Source organism: Narcine bancroftii, chromosome 8 (genome assembly GCF_036971445.1).
Source record: "Narcine bancroftii isolate sNarBan1 chromosome 8, sNarBan1.hap1, whole genome shotgun sequence".
NCBI classification, from domain to species: Eukaryota; Metazoa; Chordata; class Chondrichthyes; order Torpediniformes; family Narcinidae; genus Narcine; species Narcine bancroftii.
The window spans coordinates 161,269,279-161,296,521 of NC_091476.1; the positions used below are offsets into that span (position 1 = coordinate 161,269,279).

Sequence of the window (27,243 nt, forward strand, 5' to 3'; positions counted from 1 at the left end):
TTAATGTGTTGGTAGTCATTTAGCAAAATTCTCTGGAATCAGGGCAGGTCGCGGCGGATTGGAAGACAGCAAATGTCACACCACTTTTTAAGAAGGGATGTAGGCAGAAGATTGGTAATTATCAACCAGTTAGCTTAATGTTTGGAACAATCAACCTTGCCCCAAATTTTACCTAGAGCACTGAAAGTGGACGAGAGAGTACCGGTACAAGATTACAGACAATACAATGACCCATGGGTGGGGACAGACTGTGGAAATACATTAATCAATTACAAGCATTATCTGACACTAAAGACCACAAACTACCTCACAACATGGAGGAGGTATAACCAAACCTGCCATGGCACTTCAACCCTGTGGCCGAGTGAAACAGTGGGTGGAGTGCCGTAGCCTAATAACTGCAACAAGCAGCTCAACACATAGAACCCCGGAGGCCAGTGAAGGTCAGTAGTCATCATGAACCTGACTACTATGGGCCAACTTAGAACAGCCCCGAGCAAATACTGGTACAGCATACCCCGCCGAGGCAGTCCAAAAGAGAAAGAAGACCACCCGAGCGCTTAAAGAACTATTCCCCATAATTATTATTGTGGCTTTCTGTATTATAATCATTGTACCCTAATTCTCACTAGTAGTTATGGGCCTGATGTAGTAATAGTAGTTAGAGAGGGCCCATTAAACATATATATATATATATCCATCTCTGTACGTCAGTAGCCACGTTAGTCTGATGGAATTAAAGAATGAGAAAGCACTACGTTTCTGAGTCCTAACTGTGTCAGTGCATACACAAGAGTTGACATAATGGTGGCCAGTAGCCTTGCCCGCTTTCAGTCTTCTCAGGAAGTGCCATCGCTGTTTCGCCTTCCTGCCAAGTGAAGAGATGTTGTGCGTCCATGTTAAGTGGACTCGGTGCTCTCCACTACTCAGTTATTGATGTTTAGTGGAGGGTGGTCATTCCTGGTCCTCCTAAAGTCCACGATCATCTCCTTCATCCTGTCTATGTTGTCAGAAGAGTAACAGGGAATCAGAAAGGTAGAGAAGTGAAACATGAAGGTCTGCAGGGGCTGTGATTCTAGTCAAATCACAGAGATACTGGGAAAACTCATCTGGTATCTCAGCATCCAAAGGAGGTAATGAATGATATACCACCAAGTTCCAGTCGTGAGCCCTTCCTCAAGGTATGAGCAAAAAAGAAGACAGACGTCTGTGTTAAAGGCTGGGCCCCCGGGGGAAGAATGGGAGAGAGAGAGAGGGAGGGAGGGTCAGGCATAGGCCTAACCGGCTCTGCCAGTCGGGACCTGACGCGCCAGCAGGATTCCCGCGCATGCGCACTGTGCTTCCCGAGTCGGGGCCTGAAACGATGCGTTGAGCTGTTACTGCCTTATCCTTTCTGCACTGGCAATGGCGGTAAGGAGGCGATGAGGGAACGGTTTCTCGACACTTCCTCTCATTTCAAGGAGGTTCCGGGGTTGAGGGCGAATTTTAATTATTAATATAATGCAGAACAGAAGAAGCTCCTTCGCTGTCACTTGGTGGAGGCAAAATTCGACCACAAGTTGTTGCGAGGGGGTAACGCCGGTTCCCCATCCTGTCGTTTGCTCAATGTTTCTTCCTATGCTTTCTATGGCAGATGTAATGTTTTATTGCAAAGGGGCAAAAAGTAATTTAAGCGTTGGGTGGTCGATGAATGCAGCATTTCCTATTATGGAGTTGTACTATATTAAAGACGTTATCATCTGGGAGGCAGGGAGTTACTTCAGGAGCCAAGTTGGGGCAGGTAATGAGTAGATAAGTCCATTTTTGTTTAAATCTTTACACATTTGATATATAGATACAGATATATATATATAGATAAATAAATACAGATATATAGATAGATACAGATATATAGATCGATAGATACAGATATATATAGATAGATAGATACAGATATATAGATAGAGATAGATAGATACAGATATATAGATAAATACAAATATGTAAATATAGATAGTTACAGGTACATATATATATAGATACATATATATAGATAGATACAGATAGATAGATAGATACAGACAGATAGATACATATAGATTGATATATAGATAAGATATATGTATATAGATTGATAGATACAGATATATATATAAATACATATATATAGATAGATACAGATAGATAAGATATATGTATATATAGATTGATAGATAGAGATATATATAGATAGATAGATAGATACAGATACATAGATACAAATAGATAGATAGATACAGACAGAGATAGATACAGATACATATATACAGATAGATAGATACAGATATATATATATATATCTGTATCTATCTATCTGTATATATGTATCTGTATCTATCTATCTGTATATATGTATCTGTATCTATGTATATATATCTATATATATATATATATATATAGATATATATATACATAGATAGATACAGATATATATAGATAGACGGATGGGTACAGATATATATCTCAGTGATTTATGTTCACCACAGCAGAGAAACAGGCCCTTTCGACCATCTAATTGGTACCAATTTTATTTTCTCGCCCAGTCCCATTGACCTGCACCCAGACCATTAGCCCTCCATATCCTTCCCATCTAGCTATGTTTCTCTTAAATGTTGAAATCAAACCTGCATCCACCACTTCTGTCAGCTTGTTCAACACTTTCATCACCCTCTGAGTGAGATACCAGCCTTTAGTTATATGCTAGTGTCTTATCTGTATGCCATCACAAGAAATTGGTGTCAGTGACAATTGAATATTCTGTACAAAAATCATGAAATGCCCTGAATAGGTTACATTTTTGTATTGTCTGAAGATGATTGTCCTTAGCTAATTTTATTTTATTTGTGCTAACTTTTGATTACTATTCTTGTTTTTTTTTTAAATTTTTTATTTTTCACACCATAAATCACAATAGCCATGATATACACTTTTTCTTTTCCACACATTTACAGTGACTTTTTCTCCCCCCCCCCTCCCTCCTCCCAAGCCACCCCCCCACCCCCACCCCCCTCTCATCCATTTTAGGTATACAATCTAGGTTGCAGATTACTATTCTTGTTTATGTAGAAAATATTCTGCATAAAGCAATGTCTGCAATGAAGTTTGGGTGTTAACAAGAAGCTAATGAAATAGCTAAAAGAGTAGATCACCTCACACCCTACCAGAAAATAGTGCTTTCTATAATGTAAATGTAAATAGCAACAAGAAAACCAAGATGTGGCAGATTGGAATGGGCAGCACATGGGAAGCTTCCCTCCACAATGCTCTCTCCAGAGAGCATAAATGTCTCTGTGGATCATGGGCAAGGTGATGTCACTGAACTTCATCTTAGCTCGGGGAGGAGTCATGTGATGGAGTAGTGGCCGGACGGTGAACTCCAGCCCTCTCCAGAAAAGTCGGGAAAAACAAAGGAAAACACAAAGGCACAGAAATAAAAGTTACAGAAAAGTGAGTATAAAGGTGGAAAGAAGATGGCGACAAAAAAAGAAAAATCGAAAGCAACGGTAAGAAGAGAGGAAGAGAAGACAAAGGAGGAAAAAGGTGAAGGCCTTACCTGTCCGAAGAGGCCCGCTGCGGAGAGAGAAACCCGCTCCCTCAGGTCGGTAAATAATGGACTACAAAAATAGCTCGCAGAGCCGAGTAAAAGTACGCAACCGCGCATGGAAAAAAAACACACCGACGGGAGGGGGGACCAGCTGGGGAGTCGATCTCCACAGCCGGCAACGACAGCTGCAGAACACCTGCAGCAAGAAGAGACCAAAGAAGACAATAGAAACAAGAAAGAAGAGGAGGAAAGGGCACCAAAGAAACAACAGATGATCAACCCAGAGGAAGAAGAAGAGGAAGAGGAAGAGTACAGGGAAATAGAAGAAGAAAAGAAAGGCAAGGTAAAGGATATACTTGCTCTTATTAAAGGATACATGGAGTCATTTAAAGAATGGCAAACACAGGAATTTAAGGATTTAAGAAAAAGAATAAACAACACAGAAGAGAAAATAAATAAAATGGAGATGACCTTAACAGAAATGGGAAAGAAAATGGACAAGATGGAAGAGCGGGCAGTAGCAGCAGAAATAGAGGTAGAAGACTTAAAAAAGAAATTGGAGAAATCTAATAAAAAAACTAAAGAGACACAAGAACTACTAGCTCAAAAAATAGATACAATGGAAAACCATAACAGAAGAAATAACATAAAGATAGTGGGCCTTAAGGAAGATGAAGAAGGCAAGAATATGAGGGAGTTTATAAAAGAGTGGATCCCTAAGACCCTAGGATGTCCAGAACTACAGCAAGAAATGGAAATAGAAAGGGCACATAGAGTATTGGCCTCTAAACCACAACCACAACAAAAACCAAGATCTATTGTAGTAAAATTCCTAAGATATACTACAAGAGAAAAGGTACTGGAGAAGACAATGGAAAAAGTAAGAGAGGGCAACAAACCACTGGAGTATAAAGGGCAAAAAATCTTCATTTATCCAGATATAAGTTTTGAACTCCTAAAGAAGAGAAAAGAGTTCAATACAGCAAAGGCGATTTTATGGAAGAAAGGGTATAAATTTATACTAAAGCATCCAGCGGTATTGAAAATATTTATTCCAGGACAACAAAACAGACTATTCTCGGATCCAGAAGAAGCACGAAAATTTGCAGAACAATTACAAAAATAGACTGAGGGAGGAAGACGGGTAATGAGAGTTAAAATGATCACGATTGATATGTATGTGGGTAAAGACAAAAATAGACTGAGGGATGAAGACGGGTAATGAGAGTAAAAATGATCACGATTGATATGTATGCGGGTAAAGAGGTATAAGAGTGAATAGAGACAATGAGCATACATGAATGTATCTGTACTTAGAGGAAAATATAGATAGTATAGACAAGAATTAATAAGGGAAGGTAATGGAATAGAGAGAATAAGGAGGGAATTAAAAGAGTGACCTTTGTGACATATGAAAAGTGAAATCTTTTCTGGGGAGGCGGGGTGGGGGGAAATAGCAGTCACTGCAAAATCAGTTGACGCTTGCGAGTGGATTCGCAAATCCAAATGGAGAGGGGAGATGTGGTTGTCCGACAAGGGATAAAGGACAACTCAGGAGGTGAAGGGGAGATTGGGGATAAATAAGATAGAAATAGGAGAATAAGGAAAATGTTGGATGTTGTAGGAATGTTGTCTTATAAAGAGTTGAAAATAAGAAAACAGAAATGGAAAAGGAGGAAAGGTAATGATGGAAAAACGGAAAGAGAAGATAAACAAAATATAAAAGGGCTACGCTGAACTATATGTCTTTAAATATTAATGGAATACATAACCAAATTAAAAGGAAGAAACTACTAAATTTAAATGAATAAATGTATTCCATTAGAAAAAATAACATATAGGTTAAGAAATAATATTGAAATATTCGAACAAGTATAGGAGCCTTACATTAAATACAATAGCGAAAACCTACCGGGGACAAACATTACCTAAGTTGATGGAAGGAGAAGGAAAGAAAAGAATGGACTCAGTAGAATTTCTGGTGTAATTTTGTTGAATGACAACATTGTCTGACTGGCTTAATGCAACCTAGATTGTATACCTAAAATGGATGAGAGGGGGGGGTGGGGGGGTGGTTTGGGAGGAAAGGGGGGGGGGGAGAAAAAGTCACTGTATATGTGTGAAAAAGAAACAGTGTATATCATGGCTAATGTGATTTATGGTGTGAAAAATAAAAAATTTTAAAAAAACCAAGATGTGGATCCATGGTTGATTTCTAAGGATTAAGCACAAAATCTGGATTACATTCCTGTAAGTGTCATTTTAAGATGATAGTTACACCAAGGATTCAAGTAGTAGTCTCAGATGGGTATAAATGTTCCCATTCAACTAACATTACTCAACAACAGGACCCTATGTTGCCAACAGGAAACATTTTGTTTCAGAAAAATGAATAGTTCAAGTTGTTGTTTAGATAGAAGTTTGTTGAAGGGGGGGAGGGAAAATTGTTATTTCTCCAGAGAATCACGCTGCAAGAACTTGAGGATATAAATTTGCCTCAAATTTAATTTGGGCATTAGACCATGTTTGCTTACATGGTGACATTTTTAATGTAAGATTTGAAGAGCTTTCAAAATGTGTTGGAAATGCTTTTGGATGGGAGTTGAGTGCAATAATCATTTGTTTGGACATTGGCGTTTTTGTCTCTTGTTCATAATAGTTTGTATTTAAATTCCCCTTTTAGTGCTGTAGTAGTGCAACTTAGTTATAAACCATAAATTAATTTTGAGAACTAAAATTGAATGTTAAGATGAATTGAATTTTTTGAGTTTATTTTTCAGAGCAGTGATTTCTAACTCTTGTAAGTGGTTAAATTTTATAAAGGCTTATATTCAGCTTGCTATATGAGGAAGTAATTTTCAATAAATCTTGTAAACAGATTTTAAAACTGAAGAAAATTCAGAAGTTGAAATCATGTGGGTTTGACTTGTTAAAAATTATACCTCGATGGAATTGGATTTTTATCCATTTAAACCATAGACGATTTCTATTGTGAGAAATGTGAATCTTCTAGAATCTAGAAGATCAAAGTTAATTTACACAGGATGTACAGAAGTAATCTCATTAGCTTTTGCAACCTGCTTTGAAGACTATTTAAGATATTTGAAATTATGATGTTGAATATGAATGCATTTATTTTTTTTAAACAGTCGTAAAATTTGATTCTGACTATGGAACAGTGTCATCAATATAATTCAAGCTCATTTCTGACAGCAACATGAAAATGTTGAGGAGGAGTCACGTGATGGAGTAGTGGCCGGTAGAGGAACTCCAGCCCTCTCCAGAAAAGTTAAAAAAAGATAGAGAAAAAACAAAGGCACAAACATAGAAACCACAACAAAGTGAAAGTGTGGAGAAAATGGCAGCGAAGAAAGAAAAACCAAAGACAACGGGAAGAAAAGAAGGAGGAAAGACGTCGGAGGAGGAAGGGGAAGGCCTTACTGGTCCGAGGAGGCTCGTCATGGAGTGAGAAGTCCGCTCCCTGAAGTCAGTGGAAACCCCGAACTCGGGACTACAAAAATGGCTCACGGAGCCAAACAAAAGTGCGCAACCGCGCATGCGCGAGGATTCGCAAGACAAAAATAACACTGACGGGAGGGGGGACCAGCTGAGGAGTAAATCTCCACAGCTGAAACAGACAACTACAACACAACAGCAAGACTCTCAACAGGAAAACATAGAAAATAACGAGAATAAGAAGGAAGAGAATAAAAATAAGAAATCAAAGAAACAACAGATGACCAACCCAGAGGAAGAAGACCAACACCAAGACACTTTTAATAAAAATAAGAAGACCAAAAATACCCAACAAAATAAAACAAACAACCCAACAAGAAAACCAGAAGAGACAGAGGTAAAGGACACAGATCCTGGAGTGGACTCAGAAGAAGAGGAGGAAGAACACAGAGAAGTGGAAGATGAAGGGAAGGGCAAGTACATGGATATTTTTTTTTTAAAAGAATATATGGAAACAGTAAAAGAATGGCAGTCACAAGAATTCAGTGAAATAAAAAGAAGAAGAAAAAGTACAGAAGAAAAAGTGAATAGATTAGAGACGATCATGACAGATATAGGAAAAAGAGTAGACAAGGTGGAAGAATGAGAAACAGCCATAGAAATGGAAGTAGATGACTTAAAAAAGAAATTAGAAGAATCTGATAAAAAAGTTAAAGAAACACAGGAGCTGTTAGCTCAGAAGATAGATATAATGGAAAATTATAATAGAAGAAACAATATAAAGATAGTGGGCCTTAAGGAAGATGAAGAAGGCAAAAATATGAAAGAATTTATAAAAGAATGGATTCCCAGGGTCCTAGGAAGACCAGAATTACAGGAAGAAATGGAAATAGAAAGGGCACACAGAACATTAGCCCCTAAACCACAATCACAACAAAAACCAAGATCCATTCTAGTAAAATTCCTAAGATATACAACAAGAGAAAATATATTGGAGAAGGCAATGAAAAAAATAAGAGAAGACAAAAAACCACTGGAATACAAGGGTCAAAACATTTTTTTCTATCCAGATATAAGTTTTGAACTCCTGAAGGAGTTCAATGCAGCAAAAACGACCCTATGGAAAAAAAGGTTATAAATTTATGTTAAAATACCCAGCGGTACTTAAAATAGTTATTCCGGGGCAGCAAAGCAAACTATTCTCGGATCTGGAAGAAGCACGAAAATTTGCAGAACAACTACAAAACAGACAGAGAGATGAAGAGATGTAACAAGAACAAAAATGACAACAAACTATATATATATATATAAAACTAAGAAGGGAAAGAAAGAGAAGAAAGGAAGTAAGGAGGGAATTAAGAGAGTGACCTTTGTTATATATGAAGATTAAAATCTTTTCTGGGGGGGAGCTGGGTGGGGAAGAATAAAAGTCTCTGCGAAATCAGTTGACGCTTGCGAGCGGATTCGCAAATCCAAATGGAGAGGGGAGATGTGGTTGCCCGACAAGGGACAAAGGGCAATTCAGAAAGGGGAAGGACTATTGGGGTTAAAGGAATTTTAGATATGAGAATAGTGGAAATATTTTATGTTTTAGAAATGTTGTCTTATAATGTGTTTAAAAAAAAAAGAAAACAGAAATGGATAAGAAGGGAAGGTGGTGATGAGGAAATGGAAAGGAAAGATAAACAAAGTATGAAATGACTATGTTGAACTATATGACTTTAAATATTAATGGAATACATAACCAAATCAAAAGGAAGAAACTGTTAAATTTACTGAAAAAAGAAAAAATTGATATAGCATTCATACAAGAAACATCTAACTGAAGTGGAACACGAAATTAAAGAGAGATTGGATAGGACATGTAACAACAACATCATATAATTCAAAAGGCAGAGGAGTAGCTATATTAATCAATTAAAATGTACCAATCAAAATAGAAGAGGAAATAATAGATCCAGCAGGGAGATATGTAATGATAAAATGTCAGATATATTTAGAATTTTGGAATTTACTCAATGTATATTCACCTAATGAAGAAGATCAAAAATTTATGCAAGATATCTTTTTTGAAGATAGCAGATACGCAAGGGAACATACTAATAGGAGGGGATTTTGACCTTAATTTGGACTCAAACATGGATAAAACTGGAAAAAAAACTAACAGAAAGAACAAAGTAACCAAATTTATAATTAAATCGATGTAAGAAATGCAACTTTTGTATATATGGAGGAAACAACACCCAAAGAAAAAGGAATATTCATATTATTCGGGTAGACATAAAACATACTCAAGGATAGATCTATTCCTGTTATCAGCCCACATTCAAGGGAGAGTTAGGAAAACGGAATATAAAGCTAGACTATTATCGGACCACTCACCCCTGTTATTGGCAATAGAGTTAGAGGACATCCCACCAAGAATGTATAGATGGAGATTAAATTCCATGCTACTTAAAAGACAAGATTTTAGAGAATTCATTGAACGACAAATTAAAATGTACTTTGAAATAAATACGGAATCAGTGAAAGATAAGTTTATACTATGGGATGCAATGAAAGCATTCATCAGAGGGCAAATAATAAATTATGTAACTAAGATGAAGAAGGACTGCAATCGGGAAACAGAACAGTTGGAAAGGGAAATAACAAATATAGAAAAAGAATTAGCAATAAAGGAAGATAAAACTAAAAGAAGAGAATTGGCAGATAAAAAAATAAAATATGAAACACTACAAACACATAAGGTGGAGAAGAACATAATGAAGACAAAACAGAAATATTATGAGCTAGGAGAAAAAACGCACAAAATTCTAGCGTGGCAGCTTAAGACAGAACAAACTAAAAGAATGGTATTGGCATTAACGATAAAGGACAAACAAATTACATATAATCCAACGGAGATCAATGAAAACTTCAGGGAATTCTACGAGCAACTATATCAAACTGAAAATGAAGGGAAGGAAGACAAAATAGATGAATTTCTAACTAAAATTGAACTACCGAAATTACAAACAGAGGAGCAAAATAAATTAGTAAAACCATTTGAAATAGAAGAATTACAGGAGATATTAAAAAAACTAACGAACAATAAAACACCAGGAGAGGATGGATTCCCAATAGAATTCTATAAAACATTTAAAGACTTATTAATTCCTCCCCTCCTGGAAGTAATCAACCAGATTGATAAAACACAAAGTATACCAGATTCATGCAAAACAGCAATAATTACAGAAATACCAAAGACAGGGAAAGATCCACTTGCACCAGCGTCATATAGACCAATATCTCTACTTAACACAGATTATAAGATAATAGCTAAACTATTAGCAAACAGATTGGCCAACTATGTACCAAAAATAGTAAATCTAAACCAAACTGGATTTATTAAAAAAAGACGAACAACAGACAATATCTGTAAATTTATTAACTTAATTCATGCAGTAGAAAGAAATAAAACTCCAACAGTAGCGGTTGCTTTAGACGCAGAGAAGGCCTTTGACAGAGTAGAATGGAAATATTTATTCAAAGTACTACAAAAATTCAGCCTACCAGATAAATATATTAATTGGATTAAAGCATTATATAAGGGACCATTGGCGAAAGTGACAGTAAATGGATATATATCAAAACAATTTAACTTAAGCAGATCAACAAGGCAGGGATGTCCACTATCTTCCTCACTGTTCGCGTTAGCTATAGAACCACTAGCAGAACTGATAAGAACAGAAAATAAAATAAGAGGGATAAAAATAAAAGAGAAGGAATATAAAATCAGTCTATTTGCAGATGACGTTATAATATACTTAACAGAACCGGAAATATCAATAAAAGAATTACGTATGAAATTGAAGGAATATGGAGAAGTATCGGGGTACAAGATCAACGCAAATAAAAGAAAGCAATGCCAATGAATAATGCGAATTTCACAAAGTTTAAGAAAGAATCGCCATTTAGATGGCAAACACAAGCAGTGCGATACCTAGGTATACAACTAAATAAAAACCTCGGCCATCTATATAAACTCAATTACCATCCATTAATGAAAAAAATTACAAGACGACTTAGAGCATTGGAAAGACTTTCCACTAATACTGATAGGAAGGATAAACTATTAAAATGAACATTTTCCCAAGGATACAATACCTATTTCAGTCATTACCAATACACCTAACAGAGAAATTCTTCAAGGAGTTAAAGAAAATAATAAGGAAATTCTTATGGAAAGGGGGGAAACCGAGGATAGCACTAGATAAATTAACAGAATGGTACAAACAAGGAGGCTTAAAACTACCAAACTTTAAGAATTATTATAGAGCCGCACAATTAAGATACCTATCAGATTTTTATCAAACAAGGGAAAAACCAGATTGGACCAGATTAGAACTAGATAAAATAGGGGAGAAGATACCTGAACATATACTATATAAATGGGATAAAAAATTGGTGCAGCGTAGGAATTCACCGGTATTGCATCATCTGCTCAACATTCGGAAGAAGATTCATGTAGAAAGGAATAAAACAGATTACCAACGACCAAAACTAATATTGACGCAAAATCGGCTAATCCCTTTTACAATAGATAGCCTTTCCTTTAGAGAATGGGAGAGAAAAGGGATCAAAAGAATAGAAAATTGTTTTTCGGGAAATAAATTATTATCCTTTGAACAAATGAAGGATAAATATAATATAACTCATGATACAATGTTTGCATACTATCAACTGAAAACCTACTTGAAGGACAAATTGGGCAACAGTCTGAGGTTACCAAAAGGAAGCAATTTTGAATATGTGATTACAGACGCAATGATAATTAAAAAATTTGTAACAAACATGTACATCAAACTGCAAAAAAAGGAGAACGAGGAAACAAACGGTAAACCGAAACAAAAATGGGAACAAGATCTAAACATAAAGATAAAGAATGAAACATGGGAGAAGCTATGCTCCGGAACTATGAGAAATACAATAAACAAGAGGTTACGCATGATACAATATAACTGGATACACAATATAACTGGATACATCACACCTCTAAAGTTAAATAAATGGGACCCAACAGTATCAGACAGATGTTTTTGCTGTAAAAAGGAAACGGGAACAACAATTCATGCAACTTGGACATGTGAGAAAGTGGAAAAATTTTGGGAAGATCTAAACCAGATATTAAATAAAATCACAAAAAGCAATATACCAAAAAACCCAGAGATCTTCCTCCTAAGTAATATAAGAAACAAAGAATTTGGACTCGATTTGGATGGAGCACAAAAAAGATTTGTTATGATAGACCTAGCTGTAGCAAAAAAAATGTATTATGTCAACCTGGAAATTAGAAGACAACTTGAGAATACAACAATGGTATATAGAAATGAATAAATGTATTCCATTAGAAAAAATAACATATAATTTAAGAAATAACATTACAATATTCGAACAAATATGGGAGCCATACATGAAACACAATAGAGAAATCCTACCATGGACTTCCACCACCTAAAATGACAGAAGGAGAAGATAACCAAAAGAACTGACTCAGTAAAATTTCTTGTTTATTTTTATTAAGTGACAACATTGTTTAGCGGGTTTAATGTATCTTATAGATTGAACTTCAAATAAATGGGGAAGGGGGTGAGGGAGGGGGGGAAAGGGGGAGAAAACGACACTATATATTTAAGAAGAAAATCTCTGTATGTATCTTGGTCAATATGGTTAATAGTGTGAAAAATAAAAAAATTTAAAAAAAACATGAAAATGTGGAACTTGAGATTTTGTTGTAAAATTTATTGTGCTTAATTATTACAAATGGATCACAGGAAAAAAGTCACAATTTGTTCTTATTATCAATTATATGTGTCTATTGACCTGTACTTTACTCACATGTCATGTACCCATGTACCTGAAAATACTATTTCTAGCCAGGTTGATTGGAATAATAATGTGAAATTATTAATTATATTGTAAGGTTTGAAAACCTCATAGACTTTTCTTCCATCCACTATTATGTGTACTGCCATTGCTATTCTAAAATTTAGTGGGGAAGTTACAGAGGTAAAATCACAAAAGATAACTTGCATTAGAACATATAATACATAGGCCCTTCGAGCTCCATCTACCTGCCTTTCTCCATCATCCTACGACGGAAAAATCTATTTAAGCATGTTTTAAATATATTTAATCAGCTGGTCTCTACTGATCTCTTGGGAGAAAATTCCACATATTCGCCACTCTTTGGGAAAAGCAGTTTATCCTTATCTCTGTCCAAAATCTAATCTCCTGAATTCTCTCGTTCCAGTTTCACCTATCCGTGGAAACCACTTTCCTGCTCCTATCTTATCCCCTCATTCTTCTGAATTCCAGCAAGTATAGTCCCAGGTGTCTCTCTCTATCTCTCTTCATATCTAAGCCCCTTGTCTCTGGTGACCTTGCTCTGCAAAGACTCCATAGCTAATATATCTTTTCTCAACTCTTTTTAAAGGAAGAGAAGGAAACCCTGAACAGAGGAGGAAAGAAGGCTTTAAGTAATGTCACACTGGTCATCTGTAAACGTTTTAATGTCTGCAAAAAATTGTTTCTAAAAAGATCTTTCCTTTCAGGAACAGAGTGAAAAGAAAGAAAACCCCATGCGCGAGCTTCGTATCAGAAAGCTTTGCATGAATATCTGCGTTGGTGAAAGTGGTGATCGACTTACTCGAGCTGCCAAAGTACTTGAGCAACTAACGGGCCAAACTCCTGTGTTCTCCAAAGGTGAGTTGAACTTTATAAAAAGTTGCAGGACAATTTGAAGAATTTGCATCTATGTGCCTTCAATGTCAACTTTTTTTGATACGTGAATAGGGTGGTGAAGAAGGCTTTTAGTATGCTGGCCTTTATCAATCATTGCATGGAATATAGGAGTTGGGAGGTGATGTTGAGACTGTATAAGACATTGGTGCGGCCTAATTTGGAGTTCTGTGTGCAGTTCTGGTCGCCTAATTATAGGAAGGATATAAACAGAGTGGAGAGAGTGCAGAGAAGGTTTACCAGAATGTTACCTGGGTTTAAGCATCTAGAGTATAGGGAGAGATTGGACAGATTAGGTCTTTATTCTTTGGAGCGTAGAAGGTTGAGAGGGGATTTGATAGAAGTATTTAAGATTATGAAAGGGATAGACAGAGTGGATGTGGATAGACTATTTCCGTTAAGAGGAGGAAAGATTAAAACAAGAGGACGTGAGTTAAGAATTAAGGGGCAGAGGTTTAGAGGTAACATGAGGGGGAACTTCTTGACTCAGAGAGTGGTAGCCGTGCGGAATGAGCTTCCGGGAGAAATAGTGGCGGCGGAGTCAATTGTATTATTTAAGAAAAGGTTGGACAGGTATATGGATGAGAAGAAGATGGAGGGTTATGGGCATTGTGCAGGGAGGTGGGACTAGAAAGGGGTGTTTGGTTCGGTGCAGACTAGAAGGGCCTAATGGCCTGTTTCCGTGCTGTAATTGTTATGTTATGTTATAAAAAAATAATGTTATGTTTTAAATTATTCTGCTGATTTTAAAAAGCACTGTATAAAATCTATCCTCCATTAGCTCGCTACACTGTGAGATCTTTTGGCATCAGGAGAAATGAAAAGATTGCTGTTCACTGTACAGTCCGTGGTGCTAAAGCTGAAGAAATCTTGGAAAAGGGCCTTAAAGTAAGTAGTTCTGCAGTATTTCATAATGGCTTCTAAAAATACATTTTTTCTCTTTGAATCGATAATTTAACTTTTTAATTTTAAAGGGTGTTGTCTTTTCCTTTTACTTTTTTAATATAATTTTAGAAAATGGCGGGAAAGAGAAATTGCTTTCATGCTTTGACCAGGCATGATTTGAATTGTATCCAAATGACTGAGGCATAACTGTCTCTTTAACTCCAAATACTGATTATGAGTGCCTGGTTCTTGGGATATGGATATGTGTGTCCTGCTAATGAGAATAAATGAAGCTGTGAATCCATTGTCCAATACTTTTTTTGGAAATTTTAAAAAAATCATCAATTTGAGTAATTGATGTCAATTTGGTTTCTTGTTCTTTTGTGTGTGATTACAATTGAAGCATTCTTGTCAACGCATCTTTGTTTGAATAAAGATCTTCTGTTAATTTTATCAATTACTATCTGGAACATGATTTTTCTTACTATTTGAAGTAAACATTTGGCTTGACACTCATTAAATCATGCATACACAGCTAGGCCAGAACGGTGGTGGGGGTGGGGTGGATGTGGGGAGGAGGTGGGCCAGTTGTCAAGGGCCTTCGATTTTGAGGGGGCCTACTCCTCTTGATAGAGGCAAAGGGGGTTCCTTTGCCTTGCTAAATAATATTGATATTGTCAAGAGAGTCAAGGGGATATTTTAGCACAAAATATTAATATTTTAAAGAATATTCATAAAAAATTAATACAGATAAAATATAGATAAATAAATGCAGATAACTGAAACCACTAATGTTCCATATTTATTTTATGTATCTTATGGTGGTGGCCATACACACAAATAAAAAGATATCTTTTCCCTTTTCTCAAGACCACCACAACACTCACTGTGCATGCACATCGCGTGGGAATGAGTGATCGTGTCTGCCTTGCTATCAAGTGGTTGCTCAATAGAGCCTGTCTTCCCCCATCAGTTTCTTTGTGCTCATATATTTGTTGGGTTGTATAATTGGTTTATAAATAGATATCTGTGTTGAGCCTGTGAAACACCCACACACACTCTCAACACATCTCTGTAGTGAACTGGGATTCACTAGAAGTGTGCTGTACTAACAACTGGTCCCGCCTCTCGGCTCCTCCCCCAGGGACCTGTATATAATTCTGGTTTCCCGCCTAAACCCAGATCCCCTCTGAAGCCTGTTCGTGAACTCTATCTGTGTTGTAAGCTAATAAAAGTGTTAGTTCTTCCTCAAGTCGAGTGTGAGCTTTTATCTGTGCTATAGTTTTATCAGCTTACAAACAAGGATGGAGACATTACTCAAGCCCAGTATGCTGTTAATAGACCCCCAGTCACCCGACGTGGCTGAGGAGTTAGCATATTGGCTAGACTGCTTCCAGGCCTACCTGAACGCGACTAGCAATGTCTTCCATATGGACGAGCTCCAGAGTTCAGCGCTCATCTTAAGGGTAGGATCAAAGGGGTACACAATCGTCCAAGACTGCCCGACTTACGAGGCGGCCGTTGAGGTGCTGAAGGCCCACCACATGAAGGCCCCGAATGTGGTCCTTGAGAGGCACTGACTTGCCCTACGCTGCCAATGGCCTGGAGAGTCGATTGACGACTACCCGCTGGATCTGTGGAAGCTGGCTAAGAAGTGGAGGTATGAGCCCGCTTCGAGCCACGTCTGGGAAGATGTCTGGGACACCCTAGTCGCAGGGTTCTGCTCGAGGTAAGTGAGGCAGTGACTGCTTGAGTTGGGAAGGAAGGACCTCGCTAGCCATGTCGAGCTGGCCAGTCTCGAGAACAACGACCTTGAGGCCAGTGAACTCGCACTCTCAGGTGAGCTCCTCCAAGGACCAGCTGTTCCTTCTATGGCAGCACCTGCTGTAATGGCTGCTACTTCCTGATCCCAGGAGTGCATTTTCTGCGGCAAGGGACAGCACCCCTGTGCCTGCTGCCCAGCTAAAGATTCGGCATGCTCCCACTGCAGGAAGAAGGGACATTGGACGAAGGTCTAACATGCGAAGGGGGATCTGGGAAGTCCATGGCCTGTACTGCTCCTGGATCTGATTCCAGTCCCAAGCCGTCTGCCCAAGACCCACCTGAGATCGCCTGTTGCGCAACTCACCGCCTATGGAAATGATGCAAAAAGGCTCGGCGGCCATCTTGCAGTTGCCCAATTTTGAATTCAGCGCCATCATCAGAGGAGGAAGGAGGGCGGCCATTTTGCCGCGCCACGAGGTTGGCACCATCTTACCTGAACAGATTGACTCAGGATTGAGGGGGCCACTCGAGGGAAGAACATGGCGTTTCCAGCAACCTAGCATCACTGGTCTTTGAGCAGAATAAACCTCACCAGCTCACAACTCGATGGCGAAGGTAAATGGACATTCGACCAAGTGCCTGATTGACACAGACTCCACGGAAAATTTCATGGACTCGTGGACTGTGCAAAAATATAACTTACAAATGTACCCATCTAATTACCGAATCTTCCTAGCCCCACTCCCATTCGGCGCATGTACAGAAACATTGTATAGTTCATTTGTCATTTGAGGGGGGGGGGACTTTTAGATGATTTGTGTGCTCCAGTATTGTTGGGTCTGGACTTCCTGTGTCACCTTAAAAGTGTGACCGTGGAGTTTTCTGGTCCCCTTCTCCCGGTAACAGTTTGGAATGGAAGGCCCTCAAAAGCAGGACCCACTTCCAGCCACTCCATGCTGAACATCAGCCACCCCCTGCACTGTTCCCAAACCCGTCTGCCGACTGTAAGCCCATTACCACCAAGAGCAGGAGGTACAGTGCGGCAGGCAGGGAGTTTATAAAGATGGAGACCCAGCGCCTGCTGGAGGAGGGGATCATCAAACCCAGCACCAGCCCGTGGAGAGCGAAAGTGGTGGTAGTAAAGGGGGAAAACAAGTCTAGGTTAGTGATTGTCTATAGCCAAACAATTAACAGATACACACTCCTGAACGCATACTCCCTCCCTCACATTTCAGATATAGTGAACGATATTGCGCAGTATTGGGTCTATTCAACCATCGACCTGAAAGCTGCCTATCACCAGCTGCCAATCCGTAGCGAGGACCGCCTGCACACAGCATTTGAGGCTAACTGATAACTATCAGTTCTGGAGGGTCCCTTTCGGTATTACCAATGGGGTGTCTATTTTCCAGCGGCAGATGGACTGGATGATAGATGAGTACGTGTTGAAGCCTACCTTCCCCTACCTCGACAAGGTCACCATGGAAGACCACGGTGCCAATCTCCAGAGCTTTCTCCATGAACAGGAACATCTACTTTCTTTCAGTCATTGTTGAGTACTCCTGCTGGCCATTTGCCATCCTATGCCCAGGCATGTCAGCCTCGTCCGTTATGACCCATATCCCAGCTATATTCATAGCGACCGTGGCTCAGCCTTCATGAGCGATGAGCTGCGTCAGTACCTGCTGGTGAGGGGCATCGCATCCAGCAGGACTACCAGTTACAAACCCCGGGGGAAATGGGTAGGTTGAAAAAGAGTGCCACAATCTGGAAGGCTGTCAAACTTGCCCTGAAGCAAAGAGGCCTTCCAGACTCACGCTGGGAGGATGTCCTCCCCATCGCGCTCCACTCAATTCGGTCGCTACTCTGCACTGCGACCAATGCTACTCCTCATGAGCTCACATTTACATTTGACACAAGGTCAGCATCAGAGACCACACTCCCAGCTTGTCTCACTAGTTCTGGTCTTGTCCTTCTCAAGAAGCACGTGAGGAGAAGCAAGACCCACCCCCTGGTGGAAAGAGTGAAATTGCTCCATGCCAACCCCACGTACGCCTACGTGCAGTACCCGGATGGCAGGGAGGACACCGTCTCCATCAGGGACCTGGCAGCCACCAGAACAGAGGAACGGTTGCCTCAGAGACCCCACGATCTACTGAGCTTTTATCCCCCCACCCCCTCCCAGGCCCTCAGGGGACCCGGTTTAGGAGGAGAGTGAACTCCCCTCTGTCGTCGCGCTGGAGCCCCAGCGCACTACCCTTCCGTCACAGGTGGACCAGGAGACTCAAGGAGCCCAAGGCCCCCCGGTGCTAAGGTGCTCCACCAGGATCTCTAGACCCCTGAACTGCCTGAATCTGTAAATAGTATTGTAAATATTTCTCTTGTGTCTATTACTGGCTCTTCATCCACAGACCCTTAATTCTGAATGAAGGGGTGAATGTAGTGAACTGGGATTCACTAGGTGTCCTGTACTAACAACTTGTCCCATCTCCTGGCTCCTCCCCCGGGGACCCTGGTCTCCCGCCTAAACCTAGAACCCCTCTGAAGCCTATTCATGAACTCTACCTGTATTGTAAGCTAATAAAAGCATGAGTTCTCCCTCCAGTCAAGTGTGAGCTTTTATTTATGCTACCATCTCTTAATTAAATTTCAAGAAACTTGGCTTTGACAGCAGATAAATGCTTTCACTTTGAGTAGTCAGGCCTGTGATTCGTTTCAATGCCTGTTGATAAAAGATACATTAGGTTTTAAATTAATTGTTTCATTATTAGTGCTGCCTTTTGCGTTTTATACACTTGTTTTCATTTTTTGTTTACTGTTAATGCAAGATACTTTTTATACAAATATATTTTATGTTAAATACAATAGAGATGCAAAGTTTGTGAAAATTTGACCAATAGATTTTACAATATTCGTAGTAATTTATTTTTCTTTTAAAAATATTTTTATTAATTGCAGTAACAATAAATTTGTACAGCACAATTATGGATGTGCCACGGAAAAAAGATTTTAAAATTCCCCTCCAAGATGATCATACAAATGAATTCCAAAGCACAGCCAAAATAAAGGATATAATAAATTTAAATTTACCAAAACCCCTAAACCGTAGTTATATTTAAAATATAGTAATCAACGAAAAAAAAACTTTAATCAAAACCCCTTCTATTTGACAAGGTTAGAAAAAAAACCTAGCATGTGAGTATAGAGTGATAGCAACTTGGAAAATGACACCACAACAACGAGGTTCAGACAGCCTTAAAACTTTAGATTATGGTAATAGTCTATAAAAGGGCCCCATGTCTTTGAAAAATTAGTATTTGCATCTTTAGTTTTCCAAGCTTAAATAAGACATAATATCATTTAACTATTGTATGTATGGTGCTATCTTTCTATTTGGTCAATATTGCACGTCTGGTTATCAATAAAATAAAAGATAAAATTCGTCTTTGAGATGAAGTCAATAAAACATCATCATCATTATCAGATATCTTCTTCTTTCTTTGGCTTGGCTTCGCGGACGAAGATTTATGGAGGGGATAAATGTCCACGTCAGCTGCAGGCTCGTTGGTGGCTGACAAGTCCGATGTGGGACAGGCAGTCACGGTTGCAGCGGTTGCAGGGGAAAATTGGTTGGTTGTAGTTGGGTGTTGGGTTTTTCCTCCTTTGCCTTTTTTCAGTGAGGTGGGCTCTGCGGTCTTCTTCAAAGGAGGTTGCTGCCCGCCGAACTGTGAGGCGCCAAGATGCACGGTTTGAGGCGATATCAGCCCACTGGCGGTGGTCAATGTGGCAGGCACCAAGAGATTTCTTTAGGCAGTCCTTGTACCTTTTCTTTGGTGCACCTCTGTCACGATGGCCAGTGGAGAGCTCGCCATATAACACGATCTTGGGAAGGCGATGGTCCTCCATTCTGGAGACGTGACCCACCCAGCGCAGCTGGATCTTCAGCAGCGTGGACTCGATGCTGTCGACCTCTGCCATCTTGAGTACTTCGACGTTAGGGATGAAAGCGCTCCAATGAATGTTGAGGATGGAGCGGAGACAACGCTGGTGGAAGCGTTCTAGGAGCCGTAGGTGATGTCGGTAGAGGACCCATGATTCGGAGCCGAACAGGAGTGTGGGTATGACAACGGCTCTGTATACGCTTATCTTTGTGAGGTTTTTCAGTTGGTTGTTTTTCCAGACTCTTTTGTGTAGTCTTCCAAAGGCGCTATTTGCCTTGGCGAGTCTGTTGTCAGATATTCTAAGCAGCAATTAAAGGGCAAGGTTCCAATTTAACCTTAAGAATTAAGATAGTGTGTGAAAAATATCTTTCCAAAATTTTTCTAGACTAGGGCAAAACCAAAATATGTGAACCAAGGAAGCCTCTGAAATTTTACATTTGTCACATAGAGGATTTATATCTGAATAAAAATGAGCTAATTTAGCTTTAGGTAAATGTACTCTATGGACCACTTTAAATTGCAATAAACAATGTTGTGCATAAAGGGAAGTAGTATTAATCAAATTACAAATGGAATCTCAAACCTCATCAGTAAATGAAAGATTCAAATCCTGTTCCCGATCACTCTTGATCTTAACTAAAATCAAGTATAAATAAAAGATACTAAACCTTTGTGAGAAAGTTGAAAATCCAAAAGTAACTCAAGAATATTCACCTTTGGAATTTGCGGAAAATTGGGAATCTGAGATTGAGCAAAATGTCTAACATCTAAAAAGATGTTTATTTGGTAAGTTAAATTTTGCCGACAATTGTTCAAAAAGAAGTAAAACTATTACAAATAAAAGGACTTTGAAAAGTTTAATACCTAATCTATGCCAATCATTAAAAACTCTGTCCTGCAAAGAGGGTTTTAAGTAAAAGGTGACGAGATAGAGAAATTTTCAAAATCCAAAAAAAAACCTTCTAAATTATGCACATATTCTCCAGGTATGTTTAATTATCGGATTAGTAGTTAGGTTATTATAAAGAGGAGGAAATATTTTAACCAATGTTAAGCAAGTAAAGTAACAAAAAAATTACACACTTACATTGATTCTTGTTTTATTGGTTAATATTAAAATATTACTACCAATATTATATAATCTATTGGTCAGTGGGTAGAAGCAAAATTAATTACCAAAAAGATTTAAACAATGAAAAAATATGAAAAAGAGGAGGCGTGCCAAATTGCAAGAAGAAGCTGTCAAAAAGTCAAACTGACTTCCTAGCTAGACATCACCATCAGTGTGAATCAGAGAATCAACATACTGATCTTGATAACTAGGCTGTTGGACAATGTGCAGTTTGAAATTAGGCTTGCATTTTCCATCTGATCTGGGCCTATTACCAGCTTTGCACAGGCCTGTACACAGCTACCGCACACATTAAGCTATAGCAGTTTGTTCACAAAATATATACTGCTTTGTATTACTTGTAATGTACTTTGGTTGTAGAGACGAGTGCTGTAGATAGATCAACCAGCATAAATTCTTAAAATTGATGTGGAACTGCTATTCCAAAAGCAGAACCTATAAATTTATCCCAAGTACTCAAATTGCATTATTTAAGGTTAAATACATCCAAGGAATATCCAGTCATCTGCAACCAAATTCTGCGATAGATGTTAACGTAATCTTTAATTGAATAATTTGCATACATATGCAAAATACAGGCTTTTTTTTCTTTGATACTGGTACTTAAAAATATCTCTCCTGTTTACTTTTGAACTCTTTAGATCCTCCAATTGGAGTATACTTTTTTTAAAAACTAAAGTCTACCCAAAAATTTCACTTCAGCATCTTTTCTCTTTCAGAAGAACCTAACTACTATTGATGCTGGTTTCTTAAAACTAACATTTCATTGTTAATACATGTTGTTAAAAATGAAGCTCTTTTTAGTTTTTTAAAACTTTATTCTTTTCACAGGTCCGTGAATATGAGTTGAGGAAAAACAACTTCTCTAACACTGGCAACTTTGGCTTTGGTATTCAAGAACATATTGATTTGGGTATCAAGTATGACCCAAGCATTGGTATCTATGGTTTGGATTTTTATGTGGTATGTGGCTGTTTTTTAGGATTACAACATTTGTGAGAATGTGATTAGAAGTGTGTGACTCAAAACTATTTCCCCCTTGTGAGACATTCTTCCCAGTCCAGCTTCATCAACTCCAGGCCAAGAACTTCTGTTACCAGGTCACTCTTAATAGTGCTGTGAATAAAGGAAGCAAAAAAAAAAAATCCACACACAATAGTTTTTAAAATGATCTAGAAAACAATTCGGGACTCATTTTTAATATGTTTCTTAGAGATGCCATTCTGAACTGGGATGATAGGTGAGAGATTCTGTTAAATTGTACTTGCTAACATTATGCTGCAAAGAACTTGTAGTTCATACATGGGTTTTAAATTTATAATTCTTAATCTCTGGTATACAGCTGGTGATTTTTGGACTTGCAACGTTCAGAACAAAATTCTGAAATGATAAATCATATTGACCATTGCAATTAGGTCAAAAAATAGTTTAATGCAATTTCTTGAGATTATATCGTCACAAAAACTCGAATGTACTCACACAATTTTAAGGTTCCTATTCTTTTTTCATTTTTCCTTGGAAGTGTAGATTGATCATTTAAAATAATTTGAGCATTAGATGGCTTCTGGTCCATTTTCTCAGTCAATTGTCTAATGATCAAAGTGACAGGGCAGTGATCTCACCGATGTTATTACTGAATGTCATTTTCCAGCAGTACAAAGCAGGTCATTTGTTCTTCTGAAATAAGATAACTTTTGTCCCCTCCATTTCTGATATATATTGAACAATCAAATAACATTAAGACAAAATGGTTAGTGGTTCCATATTTCTTCATTTTCCTGCCTGATACATCTATCTAATTTGCCTGTTAAAGTTCAAAAATTCATTGAGCATCTTTTCTCCTCTGTTTAGAGATTTTCAAAAATATACAACCTTCACAAAACTATGACCCCCAAGTTGTAAACTCTCATGTTAGAGCTACTGGGGATTGATCTTGCCAGTGCCTCTCAGAATATGGTATTCAGGTGATTCCCCCTGCCACTCCATTGGTTACAGATGTTTGAGTGACAGAAATTTGCCCTTACAGAATTCACCAGTTGAAAACTATGTAGCTGTAGAGCTTGTTTAATGCTTCTGATTATTGCTGCTTTACTGTCTTTAGTCACAGACGAAGAATGGCTGCTTGGACATGGTAACAGACCGAACTTGGCTTCTTTGGAACTGCACTTGAGCAAGGAGTGCATGCCTTCAGGGGAGGGGAGAAAATTGGTGAGAAAGGGAAAGTATGTGATGGGTAGGTAATAATATGTCAAGCATGATAAGAAATTTTCTAATATTAATGGTTCTTTCATCCAACTGACAGTTAGTGACCTTTAATGGGAGAATGGAAGATACCGTTACTCAAATCTTTTCAAATTGATTAGAGTTGTAGTATGCTGTTCCACAAGCTAATACGCTCAGATTGGTCAGTTGCTCAGGTGCAAATGATGCAACTCACAACTTTGAAATAGTTTGGGTCATAATTTGCTGTGGCAGTGCATACACTGGTGTTTGTTTATAATAACTTTTGTGGAGTCTCTGAATGGTGGTATTAGACCATGTTGTAGCAAACGGAGTGCTCCAATGAAGGCAGATGTCCTACAAGTATCCCCTGGATCCACTGAAAGAAAGTAGGAACACTTAAAATGTTGTTTGTGCTTTTCTTTTACTACTGTCAATCTATTCCTGTTCTTTTTTTATATATATATAATTTTAAAATTAAAATTTCTTAAATACACACAGTTCTTGAAAATTACAGGTTCTCTTAGTAAGCATTTATATTCATTGGAAAAACATGTTTAAGTATGATAGATTAAAAAGTCAATTTCTTCTGTTTAACTGTGCACTTGAAAAGTTTTAGTTTTGAAAACATCAACTGGATTTTTTTTTTACACTTTTGCTGACATTTTTATAACCCATAATCTTGAATATCTTGTGAACAGTTGCACTGTTCACATGGATCTTTCCTGTCCAAATCTTGTATATTCATCTTCCTAGGCTGGCACCTCAGTCATTTTTAAATAATTTATCGACTTTATGCACGAAACACACATCTTTGATATATTTTTATTACTCCAATAGATGTATAAACAATCACTTATTGTCCAATCTTAAACAATTTATTTTCTAGTCAATTTATGGACCACACTAAAATGAAATTGATAATCAATGTCATACTTGATTACAAATCAAATAATCAGTATTCAGATTAAGGTAATTAATTTCTGACCATTTCTGTTTAAATAGTTATTAAAAAAAAATACTTGTTCTAGTAGCTGCACTTGAGCTCTTGGTTCACATAAGGTTCACTTATTATCATAAAAATCACTCTAAAAATTATAATCTGGGATTATTTAATTACTTTTTTCATTCCATCATTTCATTTGTCTTCATTTTACCTTCTACCCTTTCTCTTGTCCTACTTCTGTTATCCATCTGTTCAACCATATCCTTATATCAACCATGCTCCTCCCTTATCACTAGCTTTAGTCTTCCCTAGAATCTCTATTTATCAACTGAAATCAATGGCTTTAATTGCTAAGTTAAACCATTCTTTTTTTTTTGTTTTCCTCTGCTTGGGAATGTATGCTCCTGACATTACTGAAGAGAACATTCCTTGTACCTGTACACATTTGGTGTGATGCTTGTCTCTCCTTGTTTTGGAGGTTCTGGGAAGACCAGGCTTCAGCATTGGTGATAAAAAGCGTAAACGTGGCCGCATTGGAGCTAAACACAGGATCAGCAAGGAGGAGGCCATGCGCTGGTTTCAGCAAAAGGTACCACAGCTTTAAAAATTTAATTCATTGCTGTGGATCGTCTTTACAAATTGATATATGTATCGAAGACATTGCACTTTCTAATGTTTTACTTTTCTTTTTTTTGTTTGCAGTATGATGGTATTATTCTCCCAGGAAAATAAATGTGTTTTGTAACAATTAATAAAGGAAAAATCTAATCTATGATCAATTTATTTTTTCTTGTGAACATCATTGTAATTTGTAATGGGCAGAATCTTTGGCTTGGCTTCGCGGACGAAGATTTATGGAGGGGTGTATCCACATCTGCTGCAGGCTCGTTGGTGACTGACAAGTCCGATGCGGGACAGGCAGGCACGGTTGCAGCGGTTGCAAGGGAAAATTGGTTGGTTGGGGTTGCTATCAGTCGATAGCAAATGATTGGAAATGGATTATTTCTTACTTCCCTGGCACCCCCTTCCTCTCCTTTGCTGAGATTAGTGTGGTGTCACAGCTTAATTGAAGAAATTATGAACTATAATTATGAAGACACAAAGAGGGAAAGAAATAATCTTATGGAAAGAGAGGTTGTTTAAAGCAAAAGATTGATGAAGGCTTCAAGTCTTTTGACAAGATTCTAGATGGTAGTTTTCTCAGGAAGGTCAGATTGCGTGGGATCTAGCTGGCCAACTGAGTACAGAATTGGCTTAATGGTTGGAGGCAGCAGAAGGAAGTTGAGGGTTGTTATTCAGATTGGAAGCGTACCAGTGGTGTGTCACAGAGAATGGTGTAGGGTCCATGGTTATTTGTCCTCTATATCAATGACTTAAATGATAATGTAGTAGCATGGTTGGTATATTTTCAGTGACACTAAAATTGGTGGTATTGTGGACAATGAAGGAGGTTATCTGAGATTACAACAGGATCTAGATGAATTAGGAAAGTGGGCCAAGGAATAGCAGATGGAATTTAATTTCGACAAGTGTGAGGTGATTCACTTTAGTAGATTAAATGAGGGCAGGACTTGCACAGCAAATGTCAGCACTGGTGAGTGTTCTAGAATTGTTCCACAAAGGTGACGGCAAAGGTGGTGAAGAAGGTATTTTGCACAGCTGGCTTCATCGGTCAGTATAGTGAATACAGGAACAGGGATGTCATATTGTGGCTGTATAAGATATTGGTGAGATCATTGGATTATTATGTGCACTTCTGATTACCCAGCTAGTTGAAAGATATTATTAAACAGTAAAGGATGCAGAAAAGGTTCAGGCTTGAATTATAAAGATAGGCTGGACTTTTTTTCCCGTAGAACCTAGGAGGCTGAGGGGTGACCTCATAAATTTTTCTCAAAGCTTGAGGGGCATAGACAAGATAAATAGTCTTTGTTTCCCTTGGGTGTAAATTATAGGATGTATATTTAAGGAAAGAGGGGAAAGATTTAAAAAGAATATGATGAACACCTCTTGTACACAGAAGATGGTGGGCACATGGAATGAACTGCTCTAAGTACATGGATAGGAAAGGTTTAGAGGGATATGGGTCAAACAGGCTAGCTTGGGCAGACAACTTGGTCAGTGTGGACAAGTTGGGTCAAAAGGTTTCCATCCTGTAAAACTCTATGACAGATGGACACTAAGGATGCAGACTATATAGAAAGCATAGTGTTAGGATGTTTCTAGAAATGAGGGAAGAAGCTAGGTGATGCCTTAAGTGAAGAACTGAGATCAGAATATTGTGCTGACTCTGTGGTCTGTTCGCTGTGATAGCAACTTTTGTTTTAAACTGTCCTCCAGGTCTTGAGTTGCTGGAACTGTCTCCCTTCTTGAAATCTGTGCTTTCATTTCTCTTTTGTTTCATTCATTGTGCTTTTTATTGTTTCATTATTATTTTCTAGCCATGTCATAAACATTTTGTGTTTTTGGCACTTGTTATTTTTATCCTTTTTTAAAACAAACACAATCAAGAATTTCCACTTCCATCAGAGAACACAGCCAAAATATTAATTATACT

General features: G+C 38.1%; 1 protein-coding gene across 5 annotated transcripts; it reads left to right on the forward strand.

Moving 5' to 3' along the window:
* Positions 1 to 1,311: 1,311 nt before the first annotated feature.
* On the forward strand, positions 1,312 to 25,465 carry rpl11 (ribosomal protein L11). 5 transcript variants are annotated; one of them, XR_011343545.1, is made up of 6 exons: positions 1,312 to 1,410; positions 13,612 to 13,762; positions 14,580 to 14,686; positions 22,352 to 22,483; positions 23,622 to 23,753; positions 25,181 to 25,263. XR_011343545.1 is itself a non-coding variant. In XM_069895701.1 (6 exons), exons 1-6 carry the CDS (start codon positions 1,405 to 1,407, stop codon positions 25,416 to 25,418), a joined length of 537 nt encoding a protein of 178 aa, XP_069751802.1. In that variant the 5' UTR covers positions 1,312 to 1,404; the 3' UTR covers positions 25,419 to 25,465. The 5 variants fall into 5 exon arrangements, 3 of the variants coding, with proteins under 3 accessions (XP_069751802.1, XP_069751805.1, XP_069751803.1); XR_011343544.1 differs by having other exon boundaries at positions 25,165 to 25,252; XM_069895701.1 differs by lacking the exon at positions 23,622 to 23,753 and adding an exon at positions 25,389 to 25,465 and having other exon boundaries at positions 25,165 to 25,275.
* Positions 25,466 to 27,243: the final 1,778 nt, after the last annotated feature.

Bases quoted from the DNA above. Each gene is read 5' to 3' on its own strand.
- rpl11 (XM_069895701.1), top strand. The intron at 22,484-25,164 runs GTATGTGGCTGT...CTTGTTTTGGAG, and splicing joins ATGGTTTGGATTTTTATGTG to GTTCTGGGAAGACCAGGCTT. The intron at 25,276-25,388 runs GTACCACAGCTT...TTTTGTTTGCAG, and splicing joins TGCGCTGGTTTCAGCAAAAG to TATGATGGTATTATTCTCCC.